Consider the following 24,341-nt stretch of genomic DNA (forward strand, 5'->3'; position numbering starts at 1 on the left):
GCCTCCTGCCGGAAGGATCGCTCTCCCCACACTTCGTGATTGAGCGAGCTCACAGGGTCCCCACTAAACCTCTAGCGACGGGCTCCAACCCAAGACCCATGCTACTCCGCATAATGAACTATCGAGACAGGGACACCATACTACGAGAAACCCGCAAGCTCCAGGAGGTCAGGATAGAGAACGCATCGGTGATGTTCTTCCCGGACTATACTGTACAGGTCCAGCGGCAGAGGCATGACTTTCTGGCAGTGAAAAAGCGACTGAGGCAGATGGGCCTCCAGTACTCCCTGCTCTTTCCTGCAAAGTTGAGGGTCGTGGCGGGAGAACGGACTCATTTCTTCACGGACCCCATGGACGTGGAAACTTGGCTGGACAGCGGAGTTGATACGGACCCCAAAACGGCGGCAGGTCCTACGCCACGTCGACAGTCCGGCAATCATAGACGACGGCGACGACCCCGCCGGACTTCTCAGCCAGGTGCACATGCGGCGACTCGACCTTCCCCTCCTGCAGATGCCAGACGGCAGGAGCAGCAGGACGCCCTCCGCCTAGTGATGGAACTCAGCGGTTACCCTGCACAGAGCGAGGTGGCGAGCGGCGGCGCACGGGGCCTCCAGAGTGACGATGAAGCCAACTATGGAGTACCGGACTCCCCGACCTCGGAAGACCGACCTGATGTCACTCCCCAAACGGCAGAATACATCAGTTGATCGGGCGACGGATGCAACATCCCACGGAAACGAATACGAGTGACCACCACGACGGGCCTACGACAACACGGCTACAATGAACCCTGAGCGGAACAGCGGACTGACCCCCTCGTCCTCCGTACTATACGCATGGGGCACATGCACCAAATGACCCATCGCTGGACATAAATCCAGGCACTGGCGGTGAGAGCCCACGATTGACAAAGCACAGCTGCGGAGACACTTTGCCTTGCCTGGAGATGGCCCGACTGGAACACGTAATGTATGGCGTCTTACGCATGTATATGATGGGTTCATTCTCTACAAGGGCGGCATAGACTGATACGTCCTCCCCGGGAAGGCATTATGCCTTCGCTCCACAAACATATTGACATAGTCCATTTGATCCTGTGCATGTAGCACACCCACCCCCTTAGACTTGAACATTGTTGCTCTCCTAGAGAGTATGGACGGGAGCACGTTTTGCATCCGACCTTTTGGTATTTTGCAAGTTCATATTGTTCAATGGTTTACTGTTCCGATAGCCATGTTTTCTCCCCCTCCTATGGTCACAGTGCAATGGAGCGTCATATCAAGCGCTTATGGGGTGGCGGGGGCCGTCTTCGTGATGATGAGCGAATATGTATGGGGGGGTGGAGGCAGAGACGGATGGGAGGTTTTGTTGAATTGCTATAATGCTCCCCATTAAGATATGCACGTGGAATGTGAGAGGTATACACACACCATCCCGACGCTACCAAATCTATTCATACCTCAAACGCCACCACATTCAAATTGCCCTTCTGCAAGAAACTCACCTTAACAGCACTGAAATTGCTACACTACGACGTAGGTGGCGCGGACAACTTTATGCTACAGGGTTCTCATCATACGCCCGAGGAACGCTGGTATGGATCAGGCCGGGCGTTCCTTGGACCACACAAGATGTACATATATACCCCGAAGGCAGATATGTGGCTATCCACGGCAGATTAGATGGTAACCCATTGGTCATAACTTCAATTTATGCGCCTAACACGGGGTTGGCAGATTTTCTCACCGGCTTATCACGCACACTAGCCCCCTGGCATGGGGTCCCATGGGTCATTGGCGGGGACTACAATAGTTCGCTAGACTTGGCGCTTGACCGTTCTCATCCTACATTACCCAACTCACAAGCTCAGGCCACTACGAAGGCGCTACAGGCGTGGTCCATGCAATGGGGCTTACAAGATGCGTGGCGCACTCGCAATCCACACTCCAGGGTCTACTCATATTACTCGGGAGCACACGTCCTGCATGTCCGCCTTGATCGATTCATGGTCTCTAGCGAACTCTTACCCAATATCACGGACACCTGTTACATGGGACGCACACATTCCGACCACAACCCGCACCTCCTAGACCTGATGTGGGATCACCCTCGACCACCTATACCCACATGGCGGTTACAACCCGATCTCTTACTGGACGCCACGTTTAGGGGTTCCATCAGCACGCAGACGGCACAATATTTTGAAGACAACACAGGCACGGCATCGACACCACAGATTGAATGGGACGCGTTCAAAGTGGTCCTCAGGGGACAATGTCTAGGCACCCAAGCACACTCCCGGCGACACTTAGAAGCGGATCTCAGGCGCATTGAATCTGACCTGCTGCGACTGGAGCAGTCCGCAACCACTGGCCCCACCGCGGACTTAATACAAGCACGGGCAGAGCATGATGCACTGATTGACAGATTGAAAAATGTCAATTACAGGGCCCACTCAGCCCGCACCCACCATTCTGGCGACAAACCAGGCAAGTTGCTAGTGTGGCTGATACAACGCGAAAAACGAGTCACTCCGGTGGCAGCGGTGCAGTCGCTGGCAGGCCCGGTGGTGTACACACAGGCGCAGATACACGAGGACTTTGTGACTCATTACAGCGCGCTGTACAAATCCCGTCTGCAGACTACACCACCCGTCATAACCACGTACTTGGAGGACATCATGCTGCCTACCCTAACAGATGAACAACGAGAGGACCTAGGGTCACCGTTGATTGCCGAGGAACTTCGCGACACCATCTTTGCCCTCTCGAATGGCAAGGCACCAGGCCCTGATGGACTGCCAGCGGAATACTATAAAGCATGCGCTGACATCCTAATTCCAGAGCTCTTAAGGGTGTTTGCTGCAGCACTAGAAGACTTGGACCTACCCCTGTCTATGAATGAGGCAACGTTAGTGTCCCTCTTAAAGCCAGGTAGGGATGATACACTGCTCGGCTAATATAGGCCCCTAGCACTGCTCAACACTGATTACAAGATACTAGCCTCGACTCTCGCCCGGCGACTGGCAGGACTGGTGCCCGGCTTGATACATGACGACCAGAACGGCTTTGTACCCTCCAGATGCACCTCCCATAACATCCGTAAGCTGTTCCGGGTACAAAAGTATGCAGCACAAGACTGGCCCAGGTCGGGCTGTCTAGTCCTGGACCCGGAAAAAGCGTTCGATTCGCTCGAATGGCCCTATTTGCTGGCAGTGTTGCGCAGATTCGACCTCGGGGATGACTTTATTGAACTGGTGGGATTGCTATATAGACGCCCAGTAGTGCGAGTCCGCACGAGCGGGCTACTATCGGACGCCATTAGAGTACAACGCGGCACCAGACAGGGCTGCCCGTTATCCCCGTTACTTTTCTCATTAGCAATAGAACCCCTTGCTGCACTACTGCGCGCCGAGGGCATGCACTGGGGGATCCCACTCGCAGATGGCGTACACACAGTCTCGCTATATGCAGACGACCTCCTTTTATACATCAAAGACCTTACCCACATACCTCGAGGCCTCTCGGAGATCTTTCAATCCTTCGAGATCATGTCAGGCCTCAAGGTTAATTGGGCCAAGTCGGGTGCATACTCGTTCAACCCTGACATCCCTGACCCTGGAGTCACGATCAATGGGGAGAGACTGCCATGGCACCACACAACGTTCAAATACCTGGGAGTGTATATCTACAGGACACCACAAGATGTACTGGATGGTAACCTGACACGCGCCATCACGTCTATAAAATCCCAGATTGCCTTTTGGAAATCCCTACCACTCAATGTCCCGAGTAGAGTGACACTGACAAAAATGATTGTACTCCCCAGACTCTTATACTACGCCAACCTACCAGTGTACGTACAGGCGCACACCTTCAGAGAACTGGCCTCCATGATCAGAGACCTGATATGGAACACAGGCCGGCCTAGAGTAGCCCTCCGAAAACTATATGCACCGGTCGATGAGGGAGGCCTTGCGGTACCGAACCTCGAACTTTACTATCTGGCAGCCCAGCTACAATGGGTCACTGCTTGGCTAGCAGGAAACCACCTGGAAGACACAGCCACGACCACGGATATGTTTTCCTCCACGCAAATACATACAATGTTCCACCCCCTGACGCACCCAAGGAAATCCGCTCAGCTACACGTCGCCGTAGCGGTACGATGTTATGTCAGAAGCCTACGACTCACGAGAACGACCAAGCCATATGCCCCGGCGCTCCCACTCTTAGGCACCCCCAAGTCCACCTCTATAGTCACAGAAACAGCGCTAGAACATTGGACGCGCACTGGAGTAGACACTATGGCAGACCTATATGCTGATGGTGTCTTGATACCGTTTGTAACGCTAGCTGCTGACACAGGTCTCCCGCCAGGTCAATTCTTACAACACGCCTCCATACTTTTAGCATACACGCAGCGGTGGGGCAACATCACTGATGAACTACTGACGCACCAATTGATACAGAGCCTACATGTCATGGGTGATGGCACACACGTAGTGCACTGGCTACATCAAGCGCTATTGTCGCACACACAACATTCGCTGCAACCATTACGCGACCACTGGGCCACAGACAGGGGGAGGGACTGGACGGATAAGGAGTGGAAAATGATCCTATTAGGCCCCAGACACGTACCACGGAACGCGCGCTTTAAACTGATACAGTTCTACATACTGCATAGAGCGTACCTCTCACCCAGTAAGATTAACCGCTATTTCCCAGGAGCAGCGGCCAGATGCCCGAGATGTGCGCTGGAAGAGGCAGACTTGCTACACATGCTCTGGCAGTGCCCACGGATTCAGACATACTGGGGGGCGGTACTGACGACACTGGACAAAAGCACGGGCATGACGATCCCGCACACATGGGAGGCATGCATACTAGGCCTGTATAAGCGAACTTCATTAAACAAAGCCCCCTCTCGATTCTGGGACCTTGGCCTCCTCACAGCAAAAAGATTGCTCACGAAACACTGCAAGAGAGCTACCCCACCATTACCGGAACACTGGCACACATCCCTAGACACCTGGGCAAAGGCGGAAAGCCCCACCCTCCATAACGAGGAAACGGCGGGCCTCCGTCAGTTCCCGATTGCGCAATTCTGGGACACAATGCTCAACTCTTTTCACAAGGAATACCTTCTCACACAAACCACGACAGAAGTCGCCCACCCGGACGATACCGACGATGCACCCCCTGCACATATTACATGCGGACACATCTGATGACGCCTCCACCATCACGTCCTTCCCCTCACGCCTGACATCCGTTATGACAGACGTACTGTCAACCCCCCAAGCCATGCCCACTTCGCTAGACACTTTTGAATATCGCCCACGCTCCTCATGACGCCGCACCCACACACTGACGCACACATCTTACTCCAGCATCAGCTGACCATACCCACCCCTTCCTGATTTCCCCTTTATGTCCCCTGTTCCCTATCCTCCCCTCCTTCCCTTGATGTTTATTTCGGAAATTATATCCTAGTTACACAAACATGGTTTGAAACGTTTGTGATGGAAAATGTAGCCATGATGTATGAAGCAAGGAAACCAGTGCATTGGGTGCTATGCCCCGTAAACATGACAGACATCTTTGAGATGTGATACTGTATGTATTGTACCATTCATGCTTTAATTCTCCTATACCTCTAATAAAGGATATTTAAACAACAAAAAAAAAAAAATGAAAGACACCTATGTATTTCTGAAATTGGAACAAAATGTAGATTTTAGAAACAGTAGATATTTGCACATTTCTGAAATTGCTAGTACCCATCCTAGCATGAGAATTATAGGAAATTTTTCAAAATTACTTTTTTTACACATTGTCCTTCATTTGGAAGGCAAAAATGCATCGAAAGTCAATAGGTATTAACAGTTGCTCAGCAATTCTGCGTTACCCTAAGTCTCCTGATTAAAATGTGATTAAAGCACGATGCAAATATAAAACCAGCGGCTGCCTTTTCGTATATTTTGATGCCCGAGTCTTTTTGTGCGTTATGACGGTTTCTGTGTGCTGCGTGGATATCCGTGCATAAGATGCCCCTGGCACTGACGGGCACGCGAGGGCCACTCGGTGCAGCGCGGCCGCAGAAGGTCTAGGCCACATCACGTGACCCGTACCTCCTTCTTCCCTTGCACAAGTAAAGGGAGCCCCTTCCTTGAAGCAGATCTGAACCCCGCCAGCGCGCGAGACACCTGCGCACCAAAAGGTGTTCCTGCAACAACTGTCTGGACAAGGAATGAATCTCGTTATGCCACTTGGACATCATCTGGGTCAACACCCCTGGGGGAGTGCTTGCGCCAGCTCCCCCGTGCCTACCCCTTCCTGAGGTGCATGATTGTGTAACCCCTTCCTAAAGCGCACTGCGACAGGTAATGATTTTAGCATACAGGGGAAAGCTAGCAAAGTGCCTAGCTGTAGATTTTGAACCCTAACTCTGCTTGCTCCTAGGGAAACCCAGGAAGCCTATACATTTTTTTGAAAGTAGACATCCCGAAAGACTGTGGCAATTTGTTTGGGGTGAGGGCATTGACATGCCCATTCTGGGCAGCCCCCACTCCTACCTATATATATATATATTTAAAAAAATCCCTGGCGCTTATTGGGCTTACTGCCCCCCCCCCCTCATCCCCCCTGTTGTGTATCGATTTAGATTCCGTATGAATTTCCCGATTCATGCCCTTATATAGGAACATTTCACATTGCCCATATATAGGCATAGAAATCCAGTCCTTATTTAGGCATTGTCCATGCTAACCAAATACAGGCATGGCTACTTACATCCGTTCATCTACGTCACAACGAGTTCCTGGAAAACCAGACTCTTAAGCCTTTAGGACTTCCCCTTGCTTGAATATTGATTTCTCCAAGAACTCATTTATTATGAATGAATGAATTCCTTAGGGGTTCATCCATGACGTTCATATGCCCGACTTCTACGTCAATACTGGCATTCCTAAACACCTTCAAGGTATAAATATACCTTCATTTGCTATGGCAAGGTGCAGTTCGGCTACCTACTTGCGCAACGCAGCTCGCCTCAGCAAGTCCCGAAGGAAGTCATCTCCCAACTGACGCACTGACCAGACGCTGTCATCCTCCTTGCTGAGAATCCAGCTCCAGTGTTTCTGACTCCCCTTGCGGGGTGTTAGAGATCGAGTCCTGAGAAAGAGATACCAACCTCTCATATTCTACGGTATGGGGCTGATTAGAACCTAGAGAAACTTTTGGCAAAACTAAACTAAAACTAGACTATAGCTAAAACAGCACCTACTTCTTCCCTCGTACTAGACTTAGGTTAGGTACACTGGGATAGGATTATTTTTGAAGCATCAGTTGAGTATTTTAGCCTGTGTTTTTTATGTATGTAGTTTTATATATGTCATAGCAACAGGCCATGCTATTACAGTATTTTATATTACTGTTTACGCTGTACGCATTATACTTCGCATTCTGTCTTACGAGTGTAGCAGTTCATATCTCTTGCATGAGAAAGAAGACTGTTCAATAAACTATTTTTATTGAAACGCCCATCTCTCTATGTCTGTGCAACTCTGTAGAAAAGAAGCATGCACGATTGACTGAGTGAAACTGTAATCTATTGTTTCCACGACTCTGAAGATATTGTTCCGACTCGAAGGGAAACAAAGTTGTCATGTTTATGCGGTTGTCGGAAACTAATCCCTTCTTGTTCATTTGAGAAAGTTTCTAGTGACCTCTGAGTTAGCTGGCATACACAAGTAATTAGGTTTAATGTACTCGATAGAGACATACTGACCTCAGTCCTATGTCAAATCTATAGTGTATATTTTTCCAATGCGCAGAGCCTATCAGGTAAATAGGAACTACACTACACCCCTTCCCCTGAGGGGGCAGATCAGGGGCTATTGCCCCATCTGCCTCCAGTGGGGGGCAGAAATTGTTTTGTTTTCTTTGGGGGGGGGGGTGTAGGGTAGGGGCATTGGCATGCCCATTCCGGGCAGCCCCGCCCCCTCCCGGGGGCAGAAAGACTGGAATTTTGTGGGTCTGTAATTAAAAGAAAAATCCCAGGTATTCAGTGGGTTTTCTGCCCCCCCCCTTCCCCGGGGGTGGGCAGATTGGTGGTGCAGCCAAATAAATATGGGGGGAGCAAAGGCCCTTGCCCAAGGGGCCGCTCCCCCCCCTCCCAGGTGCCCAGTGGGTGGATCCCTGCTTGGGGATCGCCCACCTGGGCGGATCCCCAAGCAGGCATCCACTAGGGAGGGGCATCATTGGAAAGGGGGAATTCTCCCCTTATCAACAATACCTCTCTATGTGCTCAGATAGCCCCCTGAACACATAGAAAGCAAAACTGAAATGAACCTCTTGGCTCATTTCAGTTTCGGTTTCACTGAAATGACGTCCGCGCGACGTGCGCCCTGATCGTCATTTCAGGGAAATCGGGGGGGCGGGCCCTCTGGAGCTGTCGAAGCTCTTCCCCAGCTCCCGAAGCTCTTGGGGGGTAAAGGGAATCCCTCTGGTGCCCGCACCAGAGTCATTCCCTGGGTCATGGCGTCTGACGCACAAGAGCCGTCCGACGCACATGAACACTGATGCGTCTCACTCAGCCAAGTTGTTTATGCTCTCCAGAGCTGGGGCAATTCTTATACTTGCTCAATAACTGGCAGTGGTGGATCACCAAACTGCTTTACCTGCCAGACCTTTCACCCACATATTACTGTGTGGAACGAATCTCCTTCGCATAGGCCTTGAGCCAACTATGTTATTGGTACCACTTGGGGGAAATGAGTTCCAATATGATTTATTGGAAAGGTTTGGATGCCTAGAGATGGAAAATGTGATAGCGAGCCATAACTCTTTGCGGTTTGTGTGTTACCACTCCACTCCCAAGATACCTTGATATGAATGGATTTTTTTCCTACTTTTTTTTGTTTTATTTTTAAAAATTACGATTACAGTAAATGCGATTATATAAATTGATAATTATAATAGTAATTAGTATTACTTTAAGCACATCATGTTAAATGTATAAATGTTTAAATGCATTTTTGCCAGAGCTGGTGCCGCATCCTGAAGAAGACTGAAACAAGCACATTCTGTCCCTCTGATCCCCAGTGTATAATTCATGTATGGTCAAATGTCAAACATGGAGTTGCGCTGACAAGCCAGCAGGGCTGCTCATCATGGAAAACTTTGTTGGAGGCAGCTCAAGTAAGGAGTCACATTCCACTGTTGGATATTGCGAGATATGTGGAAAGTAACACAGTTCCCTGAGTATTTTACCACAGGAAGTGCAGGAGCCTATTGAAGAGAGATTAACAGACTATTATGCGAAAAGCTGAAGCAAGTGTCAGTGATGATGCTGGAACGAGCGAGTGCACAAGTAAACGCTTAAACAGAAGAACATCATTAAAGTCAAATGTGCATTCTAAAGAATATATATTGTGTGTGACGACTCACTGAAAGGCTTGAAACCCTCATCACACGCAGAGGAATACAGGGAATAGACTAATCATCCAAGAAGCATATTAGAAGAATATTGGTCTCAGAGTTCTGTGACAGCCTCCACATATTCCCAGACATATTGACCCAACCTGACAGTGTCATGCTGCTGGACGTTGTAAGTCAAAACATGAGTGTAAAAAGAGAATTATCAGTTTTAAAGGTTAAGGCAACAGACATGAACAAGATAATTGATCAAACCTTATCGCGCATAAGATCAATGATTAAAACAAACCTGACATCAATACCATGGCCATATCATCCATCAGACGTTGATAAAGATTAATTTACAGTAGCTGATTATCTTAAACGGTTCCTTTTAGGACTTCTGACTGGAGATCCAAAAAACACAGTCGCCCAAATGGGTCGCCTTACTTATGCAATCATTCAGTCAGGACATTATATATTTAGTGACAAATGGCCAGCAGAACCCCCCCCCCACATCCCCCTCCCCAAGCAATTGTTGCTCCCTTATGCCGTAAAAACGCTGACATTCAATGTTGACATTATCCGCACTCCAAACAGACTTATTCCTGGGATTTCAGACTCCCAGCTGGAAGAAAATGATATCACCTTGTGTCATTAGAAACTTCCTGATACGTAAATGTGCAAATTGCTCTTCCAGCCGACATTCAGTCACATGTCGTCACTATCTTAGGCCTGGATAACATTGATAGGCTGGAAGAGACTCTTACAGGTAAGGGTACAACTCATCAAGTCAACGGTATATCTGTGCAGCCCAAGTTGTTTGGACCACAACTTTTTAAAGCTCTTCTCCCAAGCATTGAGAAACAAAATTAAAGAACCTTGACTACCACAAATACTGTAGAATTGTTCATGTATGTTTCTGGTGAACGAATTGGGCCTCAGCCGTTGATGACAAATACTGAAGTCATGCCAGAATGTGCTGTCTAATTGAGGCTTGCACAAAATAGCATAATCTGGGTAGCTACAAGATGAGAAGAGAGCCTTGCACGAATAATACCAAGTTGAACAGGATTTAGCATCAGTACTAGAGACCTAGTTAGTGTATCACAGGATTCCATTGGGTAGTTGCCCACCATTAATGCCCCTGCAACTGAATTGACAACTGTTTCTGGAATTTTGAAACCGTCAAAGTGTACAAGGAATCATTGCATTTGGCGAAAATGGTAGTGATCATGGATCAAGCTTTCTACACAAAAGTAACTGAGATTGTATGGAAGCATAACACAGCTTACAACAGAATCATTCTTTGAATGGGCACCTTTCACACTATTTGCAATGTCATGTCTGTTCTTGGAAAACGCCTTCAAGATGCTGGCCTTCGCGACCTTTACATTAAGGCGGAAATGATAGCAGAAGGATCAATATCATCAGTACTAGAAGGCCGTTTGTACAATCTTGCAGTTCGAGTACACAAGTGTGATTGTGAAGCTATGTTGAGACTGGCTTGGTTGGACTTTATCCCGTGGGTGGAGAAGAATTACGTAGAGAACATTCAAGTACTCTACTCCTTCATTGAGGATTTTAATGACTTTGCAAAAGATCTAAGCCAGTAGAGATTAGATGACCCCTTGCAGAATACTGCCTTTGCTGAAGTAAAACAGCTTTGGGATGTATGTCTGGAACATCTTGTCATGACAACGAAGATCTTTCTGCATTTTGGATGTCGTATGTGGATATTGTTGAAAATGTCTTGCTGGCTCTGCTGCTTGCTGTTCGGGAAGGAAATTGGCATTTTACATCTTACCCCCATACGCTCTATGATCCGATGGTGTTTTGCATATGACAGAATGAACTATGCTAGATATCTTCCTGTATACTATGCTGAAATTACATTAGTTGCAGTGAAACATCCTGGGGTACACTACAATTTCATCATCAGAAGCTTTTCAGTTCAACTGTCAGATGCTAATCCGTTTGGACGAATTTCGGTCAGTCAAGCAATAAAGGTAACAGTCAACAAAAACACACAGATTCCCGGTGGTGCAACAAGGTTCAACCTCAAGGCGGGTGCTGTGAAAAGATAATGTGTCTGGTGAACACAGAAGTGCCTTTTTGGGTCAGATAAGGGAAATGGTTTGTAACAACAGATCAGATCTTACGCAGACCTACATAATTCTTGAATTGGAAAAGACAAACATGAGAGCTTTTAGTTTGGTTCAAAGCTGGATAAACCCATTTGTTGGGCCACATGATCTCATTAGTCTCTCCACAGCATAAATGGCATCGCAGAACGTAGTGTTCGAGAGAATGACGACACATGAAATAGACTAACAGAGCTATACAGACTTCAAACTTGATCGACATGAGAATAATCCACCTATTAAGAAGTTTCATGGCCCATTGAAAATTATCAAACTAAAAGCCTTAATTAAAATGTTCAAGAAGAAGGCAGTGAACAACAATCGCGGGGAAATCATCATGAAAGCAGACAAAGCACGGTTTGGTTGAATCCTTGTCACAGCGTTGAAAAAGAATCTTCAAATGGCGGATGTAGTCTTTCATCCCTTAGGACCTTAACCGTGGGCTTTAGCAACTCCAGAAGGTCTCTTGCGAAAGACGATGTTGTTTTAGTAACATATTTGCAGAAAAACGTTACTCCTGAGGAAAAACCTAGAAATTCAGCCACAATGATCGTGGGTATGGTTTTTGTTCAGAGAGTCAAAGGAGTGGAATCAAGCTTATATTACACCCTTATAAAGACCCAATCATGGTTGGCCGATAATCACCTCAAACTAAATGCTCTGAAAACTGAGTTCCTTTTGATATCACCCCCTGCGGAAACTAAAACTACCCAAATCTGGCTCAATCACCTGACTGCATTTAATGTCCGGCCCACCATCGTGGACTCTGCGAAATCCCTAGGGATCACACTTGACGCAAAGCTCAACATGCAACAGCACATTAGCAAAGCAACGAAAGGAGCTAATTTCCAAATCAACACATTGAGGAAACTTAAACCCTTCCTCCCAGCCAAAGACTTCCAAAATGCAGTACAAGCCCTCGTCATCCCCCGCATAGACTATGGAATTGTGTCACTCAGTGGTCTCCCTCTAGCAACAACTGCACCCCTAAGAGCCTCCCTGAACGCTGCCGCGAGACTCATTACTGGCTCAAGAAAACACTCTCATATATCCCCGGACTTGAAATCCCTGAAATGGCTGCCCTTTGAAGCCAGAATACAGCTGAAAATCGCTGTTATGACGCACTCGGCCGTACACCACAAGGCACCCAACTACCTCACACAAAAGGTGATTATATCAGGAGGCTCGAGATCCAATAGAAGTACAAAAAATCTACTACTGAAACCCCGCAGATTCCGGAAGGAAAAAACTTACAAACGCTCCTTCTCAGGAATGGCACCGAGGATCTGGAACGCACTCCCTCCTGAAACCAGGCTTATCTCCTCCACGGCCTTCTTCAAGAAAGAGGTGAAAGCCATCCTTATGGCTAAGTACACCTGAACTTTATGGTTGTTGATCAGAGACTCCGCACCGCAATGGTATCATTGGCTACTTGATTGTCTAATGTCAAATAACACCATATTCTTCCGGATTGTGATCCTTTTTATCCTTCCTAATTCTATTATGATCAGTCGATCCTATTATGCTACTTACTAACCACCTATTATTAAACTAGGCTCGTTAGTTGCTGAAACTCGATGTCCCTACCCCTTATTCTTTGTAACCTTTAGATATTGACATATGCCATCCCTTTAGCCTAAGCTCTCCTGATTTCTATTGTAGTTGGATCAAAGTCTCAGTATCGTCCTATATTACCGTTTACCTGATTGTTTATTGATATTTTATCAGCACATGACTGCTATCTGACCATGATATTGAACTTTATATTGTACCCAATATTATGTTGCGTCACCCTCCTGCTATCCTCACCCTTATTCCTGTAAAGCGCTCTGATATCTGTAAAGATCTTGTGCGCGCTATATAAAACTCTGAATAATTAAATAAATAAATAAACTTTGGTGAGTTGGCATGTCTTTCTTGTCCATGGCATTATGGGGAGGAAATAGGAGTCAAAGAATCAAAGTTGTGTTTGATTAACGTACAATGAGACTTCTATTAAGAACAACGAAGGGACAATCGGCGGGGAAGAACCTGAGCACCAGTTACAGAGCATCTCACATTCCCAGATTGTCAGACAGTGAAGGAAATTCCTAAGCCACGTAAGGAATAAAACAACTCATCACATTTCCTGTTAACAAATTGAGGCAGCCAGGGTATTTTTGTAACACTTGAGAATAAAACACTGTTCGTTGACTGTGAAGATACATTCTACAAAATCCCATCCGAAGGGAGCCACAAACTGCCCAATCTTAACAATACACACGAAGCAGCAAATGGTAGTTTGTTTCTGCATACTCTGCTAATGAGGGTTATGAGACAGTAATGATAAGCTCATAGTGTGTGTGTGTGTGTGTGTGTGTGTGTGTGTGAGATAGCTTCATGGTGAAAATGTTTGTCGAGCTATGATAGGTCTCTCTATGTTTACTGGATGTGACACAGGAATCGCATTTGCGGGAAAAGGAAAAGTAAGTCATTCAAAATAGTGTCTGCCAACAGACCTTCAAAGGAAACATTTCAGCTCAGAGACAAATGTGATCTTTCTTAAGAACTAATGGACACATTGGAGCTATTCTCATGCTTGCTGTATGCACCAAAATCTTCGGTTCATCACATGAATGACTTGAGATATCTTACCTATTCTGCACAAAAGGGTGAGATAAGACGGTCATCAACTTCCACCTTGCAGGGACTGTCTCAAGAACCACTACAGAACGTGCAAATTATCAAGCTGCTATAAGCAAGAGATGTTTTCTGAATGATCCACAAACACCTAGTCCAATTGGGAGAAGCTGGAAGTTGGAAGAACACGAGGAAGCCGAGCAACTTTTAGTGGACTGAATGGAGGGGCAGCCAGCATGTGTTAGATATACTGTCTTGCAACTGCATTAGGCACTGCAAACTGCCAACAAGTGTCTTCTGTCTAAATGACATCAAGTGAACTGACATGCAGACTTCCCGCCTGTGAAAATCAAACAGACGCAGAGAATGATGACACCTATTCAGAAGAAGAAGATGCTGAGGAATATGAAAGATAAAATTGTAGTTATGTTCATCATGACATACATTTTCTATGTAAGATGTAACAACTATTATTTTTTGATATTGTAAGTGAAAATTATGCATATAATCTGTATCAAAATAAGGAATGCAATAGTTTTATTATTTTAAGTACTAATTTGTTAGTATACAAATTAATAATCATAATTAATTTTAAATTATATTGAATTTAACCAAGCTGCTCAAATTGAATTTATTTTTCCACATATGATGAATTTGTATGCTATTATCAAAAATATGAAAACCATTATTTTGTTTTGGTTATGGTTGCTAATCCAGTCATATCAGATAAAAGGCAAAGAGTGATGATTTGCCATCACAGATTTTTCATCTCTAGGCATTCATACCTCGCAAAAAATCAATTTAGTACCCATCCTCCTGTGTGGTACCAATGGCATAAATTTGTGGTCCTGGCTCATGGCTTAACCAGTCCAGGGTCAGATGCTGCATTTTGATCTAACATAGCTAACATTTGTGGTCTAGCTTCTAATTCCGTACAGTATGGAATTTTAGACCTTTTTCTGGCGTTCATGGACATTTTGAAGGTAGCTAAGGGCCCAGGCACCATGACTTCCTACTTCTTCAAATGAAAGACATTTTGCATTTGGTGCATAGAAAAGGCTGTAAACCCAGCAAGAGTTGGAGAGGTGGGGGAAGGGGGGAGGGTACAGTTCTCTTCTATAAAGGTGTATCTCACAGCAATGACTGCTTACAGGACATGCATTTCTTAAACTTCTTCTCTGAATCCCAGTTATTTAGGAATTCCTAGAGGGTAATATATTTTCTTGGTAGTTGTAGACCTTTCAGCTACCTTAGAGCTTGTGTACTGCTTCTGAAACTCATGGGCCTCCTTTTGATATGATCCATAAGTCCTCCTTCCAACAACTCCTGAAAAGCTGCCTTCCTAGCTGGGCTCACATCAGTGCGCAGGCATTAGTAATACAATAGCTGTATGTTCCTATTAGACTTGCACTGTGTTCTTGTAGCACAATTTGCTCAGGCGGGTTTTCTTCTGAATGTGGTATACGATATTCATGTCATAATGCCTGTTCCACTAAAAACAGCCTTTCGCCATCCTTCTAATACTGAAGAATGGTTTGTCAATACACCAGATGTTAAGAGAGTGATAACATTATTTCTTAACGAAACAAGATATTCATAAAAACGTGTCTTTGTGAATAACAGTCCTGTTCATCCAGGTTTATTCACTTTGAATCAGTCTGTTTAAAGATGGATTGTTTCCAGTATATTGCTTTTCTTTCTTAGCAGAAACACAACAGGCCCCCTAGCAGGAAGCCCTAAAACCTATTCCACTAGAGAATAAAGCTGCACATATGCTTTTTTTAAGAATCATCTCAAATACATAAATGTGCAAAGCAACAAGCTGGATGTCATTTGACGGCTTCATGAGGCACTACTCATGAGCCAGACTGTAGAGCTGACACTCAAGTGTGTTTTGTCACTTTGAGGAATTTCTTTGGATAGAGTATGACATTTTCTCTTTGTCACCTTTATTTTTCCAAGAATAGTTTTTATACTGTTTTCATTGGAGATACCCTTGAAGCAGTACAGTTCACCGCTTACAATTTCAATGAAGATTCCCCTACATGGGCAGAGGAATCGGCCTAATGGCTACGGCGGTCGACCCCAAATCTGGGGAACCGGGTTCTCGTCTCGGTAAGGACGCGCAACATCCTGTGATTCTGGGCGAATCACTTAATCTCCCCGTGCCTTACAAAAATGAATATGTCCTCATGTAATGCAACTAGTGCTCGTGTAAAGTGCTCTGATGCCCGATACCTTCGGGTCAAGTTTGGGCTATATAAAACTCAGTAAAAAAACAAAACTATTTCAATCAAAATTACAGATATATGAAGTTTTCCTTTCTGAGCTCCTGGTTGTGCTCCACTCTTGTTGCACTATACCTATTCTCATGTGAACTCTGTGAACGCAATTGTAAAAATATGATTGCCATCCTGGATTACATGTTCTCCATATGTTTATCGGTCGCTGGCCCTCCATCCCTTTTTTCAGTATGCTCTCGGAGCTAGGCAGTAGCCTTCATCATGTCTGTGTGCTATCCTACGCATATCAAATCTATTGTCTCTGAAACTACTCCACTGGAGTATAAACAAAAGTGATGGAGTGCTTGATTTAATCTCAGCCACTGGTAATTACTCAGGGCCGCATCCGGTCTATTATTATTTTGTACACCATGCCAACTCAGCTTGGATCCAGCCAAAGCACATCAGTCTTGACCCTGCTCCAGTATGAACAGTCCAACCCGAACTGCCAAGCCAGTTTCTCCAGGAACCAGATCAGCCATGTATAGCTTGGTTCCTGTGGCACAGTGAGCACAAGACCCATGTATGGGCATACCTGTTTCACCTAGGGAGACACACTGAAGTATACAAAAAAGTGATGGTTGAAATGCTTGAACTAATCTTTGCTCAGGGCCGCATCCCAGTCCATCGTTATTTTGCATATCATGCACCTCCGCTTGAACCCAGCCAATGTAAACAAACTAGTCCCCTTCTTCATCTCCGGTTGGGGGAATTGAAGGGGATAACATTGTTTTCCTTATTGGCATATGCATTCAGCATATTTAACAGTTTAACATGTACAATAGTGCATATTCCTTCTGGGTCTGTGAATATAGAAAGCACTCCACCAGGGATTCTGATTATGATTCTCTCGCACAGGATTAATGAAGAAAAAAAGATCTGTCCCTATCACATTCCAAACAATGTAACGTGGTGCATTTCATCTATTTTGTCCCCTCCAACAGAATAGTTGTGCCCTGCAATGCTACTTTACATGGTCATGCAGGCCACATGTTTCATTATTTTAAAGAGAAATGGCATTTGGTATTTTATCATTCAATGCCCAACGACGCACGGATCTTAAAGCAGGCATTCCATTTGGTAGTCATCAGAGGTCTGCTGTCCTGTACATTGCCACCCTTTGTCCTTTAACCACCTAGCAAAATTCCTCCCACTGTCTTAGAGTATTTACAATTGTGTTATATTTGTTATTTAATGTGCATTTATTCAACTTAATTTGAACAATAACCAGATCATGCCGCTTCCTTTCCCTTAGCCACTTGATCTCTCCATTCCCTGTCAGACTCCTTTATCCTCCAAAGCCCTTCCTAACTCTTGAGCCAGCTCAGGGAAGAAATCCTGGTTGCTCAGTCCCCAATAAGCTCATAACTTTGGTTTTCTACTTGCCATTGCAAAGCAGAACTGGTTCATGTACTTGTGATACGTTTATCTTTATGGAAGAAGATAAACATCAGTGCTACCGGTTTTGTTCCTCTCTGCATGATTTATGATCCCAATGAGCCTATTTGCCTAAGGATTGAGCAGTTTGACATATTTAGCATTTTTCCAGAAAACTCCCTCAGTCCCTCTGTACTTGGCAACAGAAAAATGATTCTGACCTCTATGATATGTTCTCACTTCTCTCAAGGCGGTATCGCAAACAGTCCTTAAGAACGCTCAGTTCTATCTGCTGGGGACATCTCTCTCCTGGTCTTTCCCCATTTACTGCTATCGTTGTCCTGTCACCCACCGATGCTATTATGGGTTGCACATTTCCGGTTGTTTCTGGTGGATCCATGGCATCAGCCAAGATTTTCCTCTTCATCTATACTTTGCCCTCATCAAATATTTAGATTTAGCCTGGATACATTGGCATTACATTCACACCCATTTTCGTCTTATTTACTTTTCACATCTTCTAAAATATTCCTTTGGCTTTCTTCCAGCTGTGTATTGTACAGTTTAACTTTCGCCTGTCTGCCTGTAATATAGTATTACAACTCATTGAACCTCTATGACTAAGATCTCACAGCTGTACGTGGCACCCGTGGTGCATGTTTACCACCACTGCATTGTTCGCCTGTTCAGTTGAGAAATAATTAGGGGGAACTTCAAAGACTGCTCCTAGTCTCAACTATTCATCGAGGAACAGTTCCGTATTTTGGCCCTCTGGATTTTCAAAGAGCTTTTTCCTACCTCAATATTGTGGTGGCTAAACTGGTCCCTCAGGCTCTAGTGCTATGTTTTCTTGCTGTGCAATTCTCTCACATATTGTTTATCATACAGGATTACAGTTGGTGGACTGTTTCCACCATACATCCCATTCTTTCTTCTTTTTCCATTAACCGCTTGGGTTAATTATCATGGGTCAAAAGTAATCGCAGTTTCCCCAATTTCTAAAGCTTCAATCTTTTTCTCTAGACTCGAAATGTAAGATTCTTAGGTAGCCTAAAACACTCTTGTATTTCAGCCGCAATAGATCAGTTCCCTGGCAGAGGGTTGCAAGGAACCATTTTTTCTAAGTTGATCGTTTTAGGATTCATCACATACTTATGCATTTTATTTGCCTGACTTTTTCTGTCCTGTACCTCATGCCCCCAGGTAGAGTCCAGAGTGCAAGATCATTGGATGCCTGGCAGTAGGGACATTAGCCACTGCTTGTTCATTTTGAATAAACTTTCAGATTGAAACTGGTGTGCCATGTCTGCTGTCCTTCACATCTAGGATTTTGATTGGCTTGCCTCCACTACAGCAGTGACCCAGGAAGTGTGCACTCTACAGTATTTACTAAATCCTTGGGCGCTGAAGCTACCGTTCCACTACACAGATCGCTTTGGACCAAGTTGCCACATTTTGTTGCACATGTGAGAGTGCCATGTTAGCTGGATATTCTGTTAATTTTGTGTGGTCCAATCTCTGACTTTAGTTATTGGAACCCTATATAGTCTGATCCTACCTACGTGTAGGTTCGGACTATTCCACAGTGCTTTTTGACAGCATATCCTCGTATCTTGTGGGTGCCCGGGGCACTGACGTTTCTGGAATGGGGACAGAAGGTTTTTCCCTGCAGAGCTGCCTAGCAGGTTCCCTTTTCACTTTGTGCCTCAACTCCTTTAGCTCGATGGCAGATATCCCTAGCTCATCAGGCATTCACCTCTGCTTGATTACCCTCCATCCCCTTCACACATAATTTTCTCCACTGGATCCACAACTCATTGTTGCTATCATTAAGCCCTCTTCTTTTGTGGTTCACCTTGTTGTCTCCCTTTATTATGTCTTGGGTGAAATGGTGTGGGGCGTGGGCAGGTGGGAGTTAACTGGGGTAAATCCGTGGTGTATTCTTTCTTTCCTGGATTGTCAGCTGCCCACTTTAATGAGCAACGGTCCAGTGTATGGTCGTCTGCTCCTTGCATGATGCTGCAGTTCTTCTGACATACTCGCAACTGGGCAAATTTGTTATCAAATCTATGTAGAAACCCTTTCATTGTTTGTGGCAGCAGGATTTCCGTGGTAGCTTGCAAATTACAGCTGTCGTCGTAATCTCTTTCAGTAATGGAACTCTTAAGTTTTAACTCCATCTTCAGAAGAGCTCTCTATGAACATATCTACTCTGACCTGCATAAGCTTTACATCTCTCTTAGCACCTGACACAAAATGAATTTTATGTACTTCATTCTAAATAGTTTTGCAAATCTGAATTACTTGGTCCTTTATTTTTAAACCTAGAACCAGTCAGATTACTCTGATGAAGATCTCAATGATGATCTTTTGCAAAGTGATGAAGAGGAGCAAGAACAGCAGCCGATCTTCAGGTAACCATAATTACTTAAAGTGTCTTTAGTAAACCACTGTTTGTATTTGCGCCCTTCTGTTTCCTGTAATGTTTTTGACATACTCTGAAACACTACTTTTTCATGATCGTTGAGGCCTCAAATGCAAAGTGGCAGTTTATAAATAATAAATGGTTTTCGATTGTATTGAGGGTATTTAGCTATTTTCTTGTATTGGCTTCTGTCAAATTGTTCATAGACTTGAAACTAACAGCAATCCGTAGTCTACTGGTGAGCTCACCCTAGCACCCCAACGTTCGTGTAAAGAGGAAATGTTTTCCGTTCTGCATAAATCTAACGGGCAATACCTTTACATTTGTGGGGTTCTAAGAGCTTCCCATAGCGGTGACCCATTTAGTAAAGTTTTCTAAACTTTTCTATGAGTTTACTGAAAAATTACATGAATCTCAAAGGAGTGTTGGGTGATTCAGTGACCCTCCCTCCTCTGTGGCAATCCGTAGTTCACCAGACTAAAAGCATGTATATATACATCATGAAATGAGGGTTGTATGACTTAACCACACTTTCTTTTCCCATGCATTCGGTAACGCAGGCAGTGCAACAAATGCGTCTGAACCAAGCATTCCATTTACAGGGCAAGTCGCTACAAATACTTGCCGTAGGGGTCGCCGGACTTAATAGTATAATTTACGATTACAATTCCAGGCGCTGCAACTGTAGGGAAAGCGTTGTACTTTAAGTCCAACGCCCCTTTACCTAACGCATGTCGTTACAAAGGCCACACGTTGTTCAGCGGTCGTGGCACCTACTGCTCCTGCGTTATCTCAGTCTCTTCTCCTCATACCCCTCACTAGCAATACAGTTTTCACCTTTATCCTTTTTAATTTTTATACATGCCAGTGAATGAAATTGCAATAAAAAGCCATTTCACATGTCCCTTGTTTGTGTTCAAATACAATACCGCCACAGTCTGACGGTAAAGTTAGGCATTTATCATCCCAAGGAGACTTTGACAAAGAGGAAACAGGCATGTGCTAAAATTAATATCCCCCACCCCACACGTGTGTATTTAAGCAGTAAATAGTGCAAACACCTGAAGAAAAAAATACTATTTACAAGTGTCAGTGGGAAAGCAGCAAACTACATCAGGCAAAAACACACCAGTGTGCTGCTACCTTTGACCAGTCTTTATTTACTGAATTTGTTAACCGCATCAATGCGGCGGCTTTTCCCGCTGTTCGCGGCAATTTCGAAATTACCGCGTTACATGACGAGCTCAGATCGTCATGAGCGCACGGCAGGTTACGCTCATGACGAGCTGAGCTCATCAGCCTCGAAGGGGTTAAAAGCTCATGCACCTGGGAGCTGCTTCCGAGTGCTGGGTGGTAACAGAAGCAAACAACAAGTGTTACACATTATCTTGATAAGCGGGGCAGTTAAGGTGCTCCAAGAGAATTTCAACACTCCAAGCAATTAGTTACACAATTGAAAAGCAGTAAGCTGGGCAAGCAAGTGACCTGTACCAACCACTACATGGCCGACTGGAGGGCATGTTCTTAGACATCTGATGGTGAAGAGGATGCTGAGTGTGAAGAGTGGGACAGGTGGAGTAGGAGAAGACCGATGGACTAGAGACGGAAAAGTACCAAGCGGTATGGCAAACTTGGATAGGAGGAACAGGCGCAGGAGAGAAAAATGTGTATGAATCTTGGCTGTGACTTTTCAAAGTACAAATGTAGGTTTAAATGTTCTATTGTCACCACTGCACTGATGGCTGTGCGTTTTTTCTTTAGTCTCTTGTCAAGATATATAAATAACCTTAATTTTCTAAGAAATAAGCATGACAGTAAATACTTTCACATTAGATTGTATACAAATCGCCCTGAATGGTCATTGTACAATGAAAAAAATTTATTACTTGAAACAACTTTTTCATATATGTATTTTTTGACAGATTATCACGTAACTGTTGTAATCTGTTTGATATATTTTTCACAGCTCTGAGGTGGTTACAGTCAGTCTAAACGCCACAAGTGGTATGACTGCATCATTTGAACTGTCCAAGAGTACGAATGACCAATCTCCAACACCTGATCCAGAATTGGATGACGGCGAGGATGAAGTTGTTTATGAAGAATCAGAAGAACCGGAAGAGTATGCTGAAGAGTACACTGAAGGGCACTACGAAGGCACAGATGCAGCTGAGCTGACAGAAGAACTAATGGAATATGCTGAGGATCAAGAGGAGGAAGAAATTGACACTGATGAGGCGCTGGTCCTTGAAATCAATGAACCTCTGGACGAATTTCCAGTGAGTCTTTTCTATTGTGTGCAGACAGATAGCAGAGCTTTTTGTGCTCGTCTTTTTTACGCTGATTTGAAATCTCGTTGCTTCCCTTGGGACTGGTGAAAATTAGACCCATTATCAATGGCTGCTATTTCCTTTATCTGGGCTGTGACAAACTTTATGTTGACAGCTTGTTTGGCGGTAGGCAGTGTTCCTTTGTCATGTCAATAGGCAACCGACAATCATGACCTTGAGGATTGTATCCTTGTAGAAGAAAACAGCTTTGTGTGGCTGGATATGCTGCCAATTGTTAGAAGTACTTAATGCAAAGCTTTTATTTGGGCTCTAGATAGTATCTGATTAAGTCCTTCAAAGGTGAAACGATTTTTTAACTCCCAATGACATCTTTAAGGCGCTAATATTGCAGAGTGATTGATGTCCTGGTCCTTTCTCTATAACAGAAAATGGACCTACACTGGATAAAGAGATCCAAGGTTAGTTTACAGAATGTCACATGGATAATGTGTCCAGTGTAAAACCATGCATTAAAAAGTACAGCCGCTCTGAATGGTCAGTAAATGCAATTTGTTTAGCTACTTGTAGTTTTTCTGCTCGGCAAGCTACAAAATATCCCTATACAAAATGTAAAGCGAATATAACCTGGTTCATTATTGTGAGCACAAATGTGTGTTTTTTAGTTTCCAGTTAAGCTAGAGGCCCTGTTATTGTCTGCACACTTGTGAGACCCAGCGGCTTGAGAAAGTCTGTAGGTGGTGAAAACAATACAAACCAGCATTAGCAAAGCCAATAGGCTTGACCTTCAGTTGTGCAATGGTTGTTTTCATCGCAACCATGTGTCGCAAAATAAAAAGAACAAATAAGAAAATATGTAGTCTTTGTAATGAGTCCACCATATACTAAGAATAAAAAAAACTGAAATTAAAGAAACATTTCCTAAAGTGGCTGTTTTACTAGTGATATTTTTGAATATCAAGCCTTCCATTTGTGTCATGCACTTTATTGTTATTAGTGGATGAGACAAGTGGGCTTACGCATTGCCACTACGATGCTGTGAACTGCTGCAAAATATGAATAACAATTAAAAGGGCCAGTCGATCAAGCTTTCTGACCAAAAGCCCCTCTGTGATGTTATTTATGAATTTTTGTTTTTGTGGCGAAACCGCTAAAGTAGTTTGAGAGTCCAGACATATTAAAGTCAAACATTGTATACGTTACTCAAAACATGTTCATCTGTTAGCAATGTAATAAGATAGGCGTTAATCTGTTACATTTGTTCTTTTATTAGCTATGATTCAGTGAAATGGGTACAGGCATTCGTATTGCAACTGATTGTCTAGCTTTTGTAGTTGTTTAGTGTTTAACATGAAGACTGTAAAATATTACAAAATATATTAACACCTTTGAAGTTGCTTTACCGACCGACAAATACAAATATCTGTCCATAGTTAGCATTGTATTACATATTTCTTGTTCCTGGAAGTTGTGTACTGTGAGGATTTTGGCAGTAACGGCATAATAATTACTTGCTAAAACATTCAGAACAAATGCCTTGCTGACCTTCCACCGCCCTAATTTAATACGACAAGCTAAATGTTACTGCTTCACCATACTTTTACTCCTCTCGTGTGCCTCGGACTATTGTATGCATTTAGCTCCACTACATCCAGCTAGAAGTCTTCTAAGAAGAGGCTCAGGTCAAAACACATTAATTGAAATAGGACTGTTGTGTCTGTCTCCATGTGTTATCTATCCAGCATTGTCTATCCTGGGAGTGTCAATCCTTGTATTGACAA

General features: G+C 44.5%; 1 protein-coding gene across 4 annotated transcripts in view; it reads left to right on the forward strand.

Moving 5' to 3' along the window:
* Nucleotides 1-24,341, forward strand: part of RBM33 (RNA binding motif protein 33) — a 667,388-nt gene that overhangs the window by 169,569 nt on the left and 473,478 nt on the right. For all 4 annotated transcript variants that reach the window (XR_013601648.1, XR_013601647.1, XM_078663257.1 and 1 more), the window contains exons 4-5: nucleotides 20,176-20,261; nucleotides 22,239-22,551. Coding sequence is in view for 2 of the 4 variants with exons in the window: in XM_078663257.1 (XP_078519383.1) it covers nucleotides 20,176-20,261; nucleotides 22,239-22,551 (399 nt within the window). In the remaining 2 variants the exon portion in view is untranslated. The remainder of the gene's footprint in view (nucleotides 1-20,175; nucleotides 20,262-22,238; nucleotides 22,552-24,341) is intronic.

Source organism: Lissotriton helveticus, chromosome 10 (assembly GCF_964261635.1).
Source record: "Lissotriton helveticus chromosome 10, aLisHel1.1, whole genome shotgun sequence".
Taxonomy (NCBI): Eukaryota; Metazoa; Chordata; class Amphibia; order Caudata; family Salamandridae; genus Lissotriton; species Lissotriton helveticus.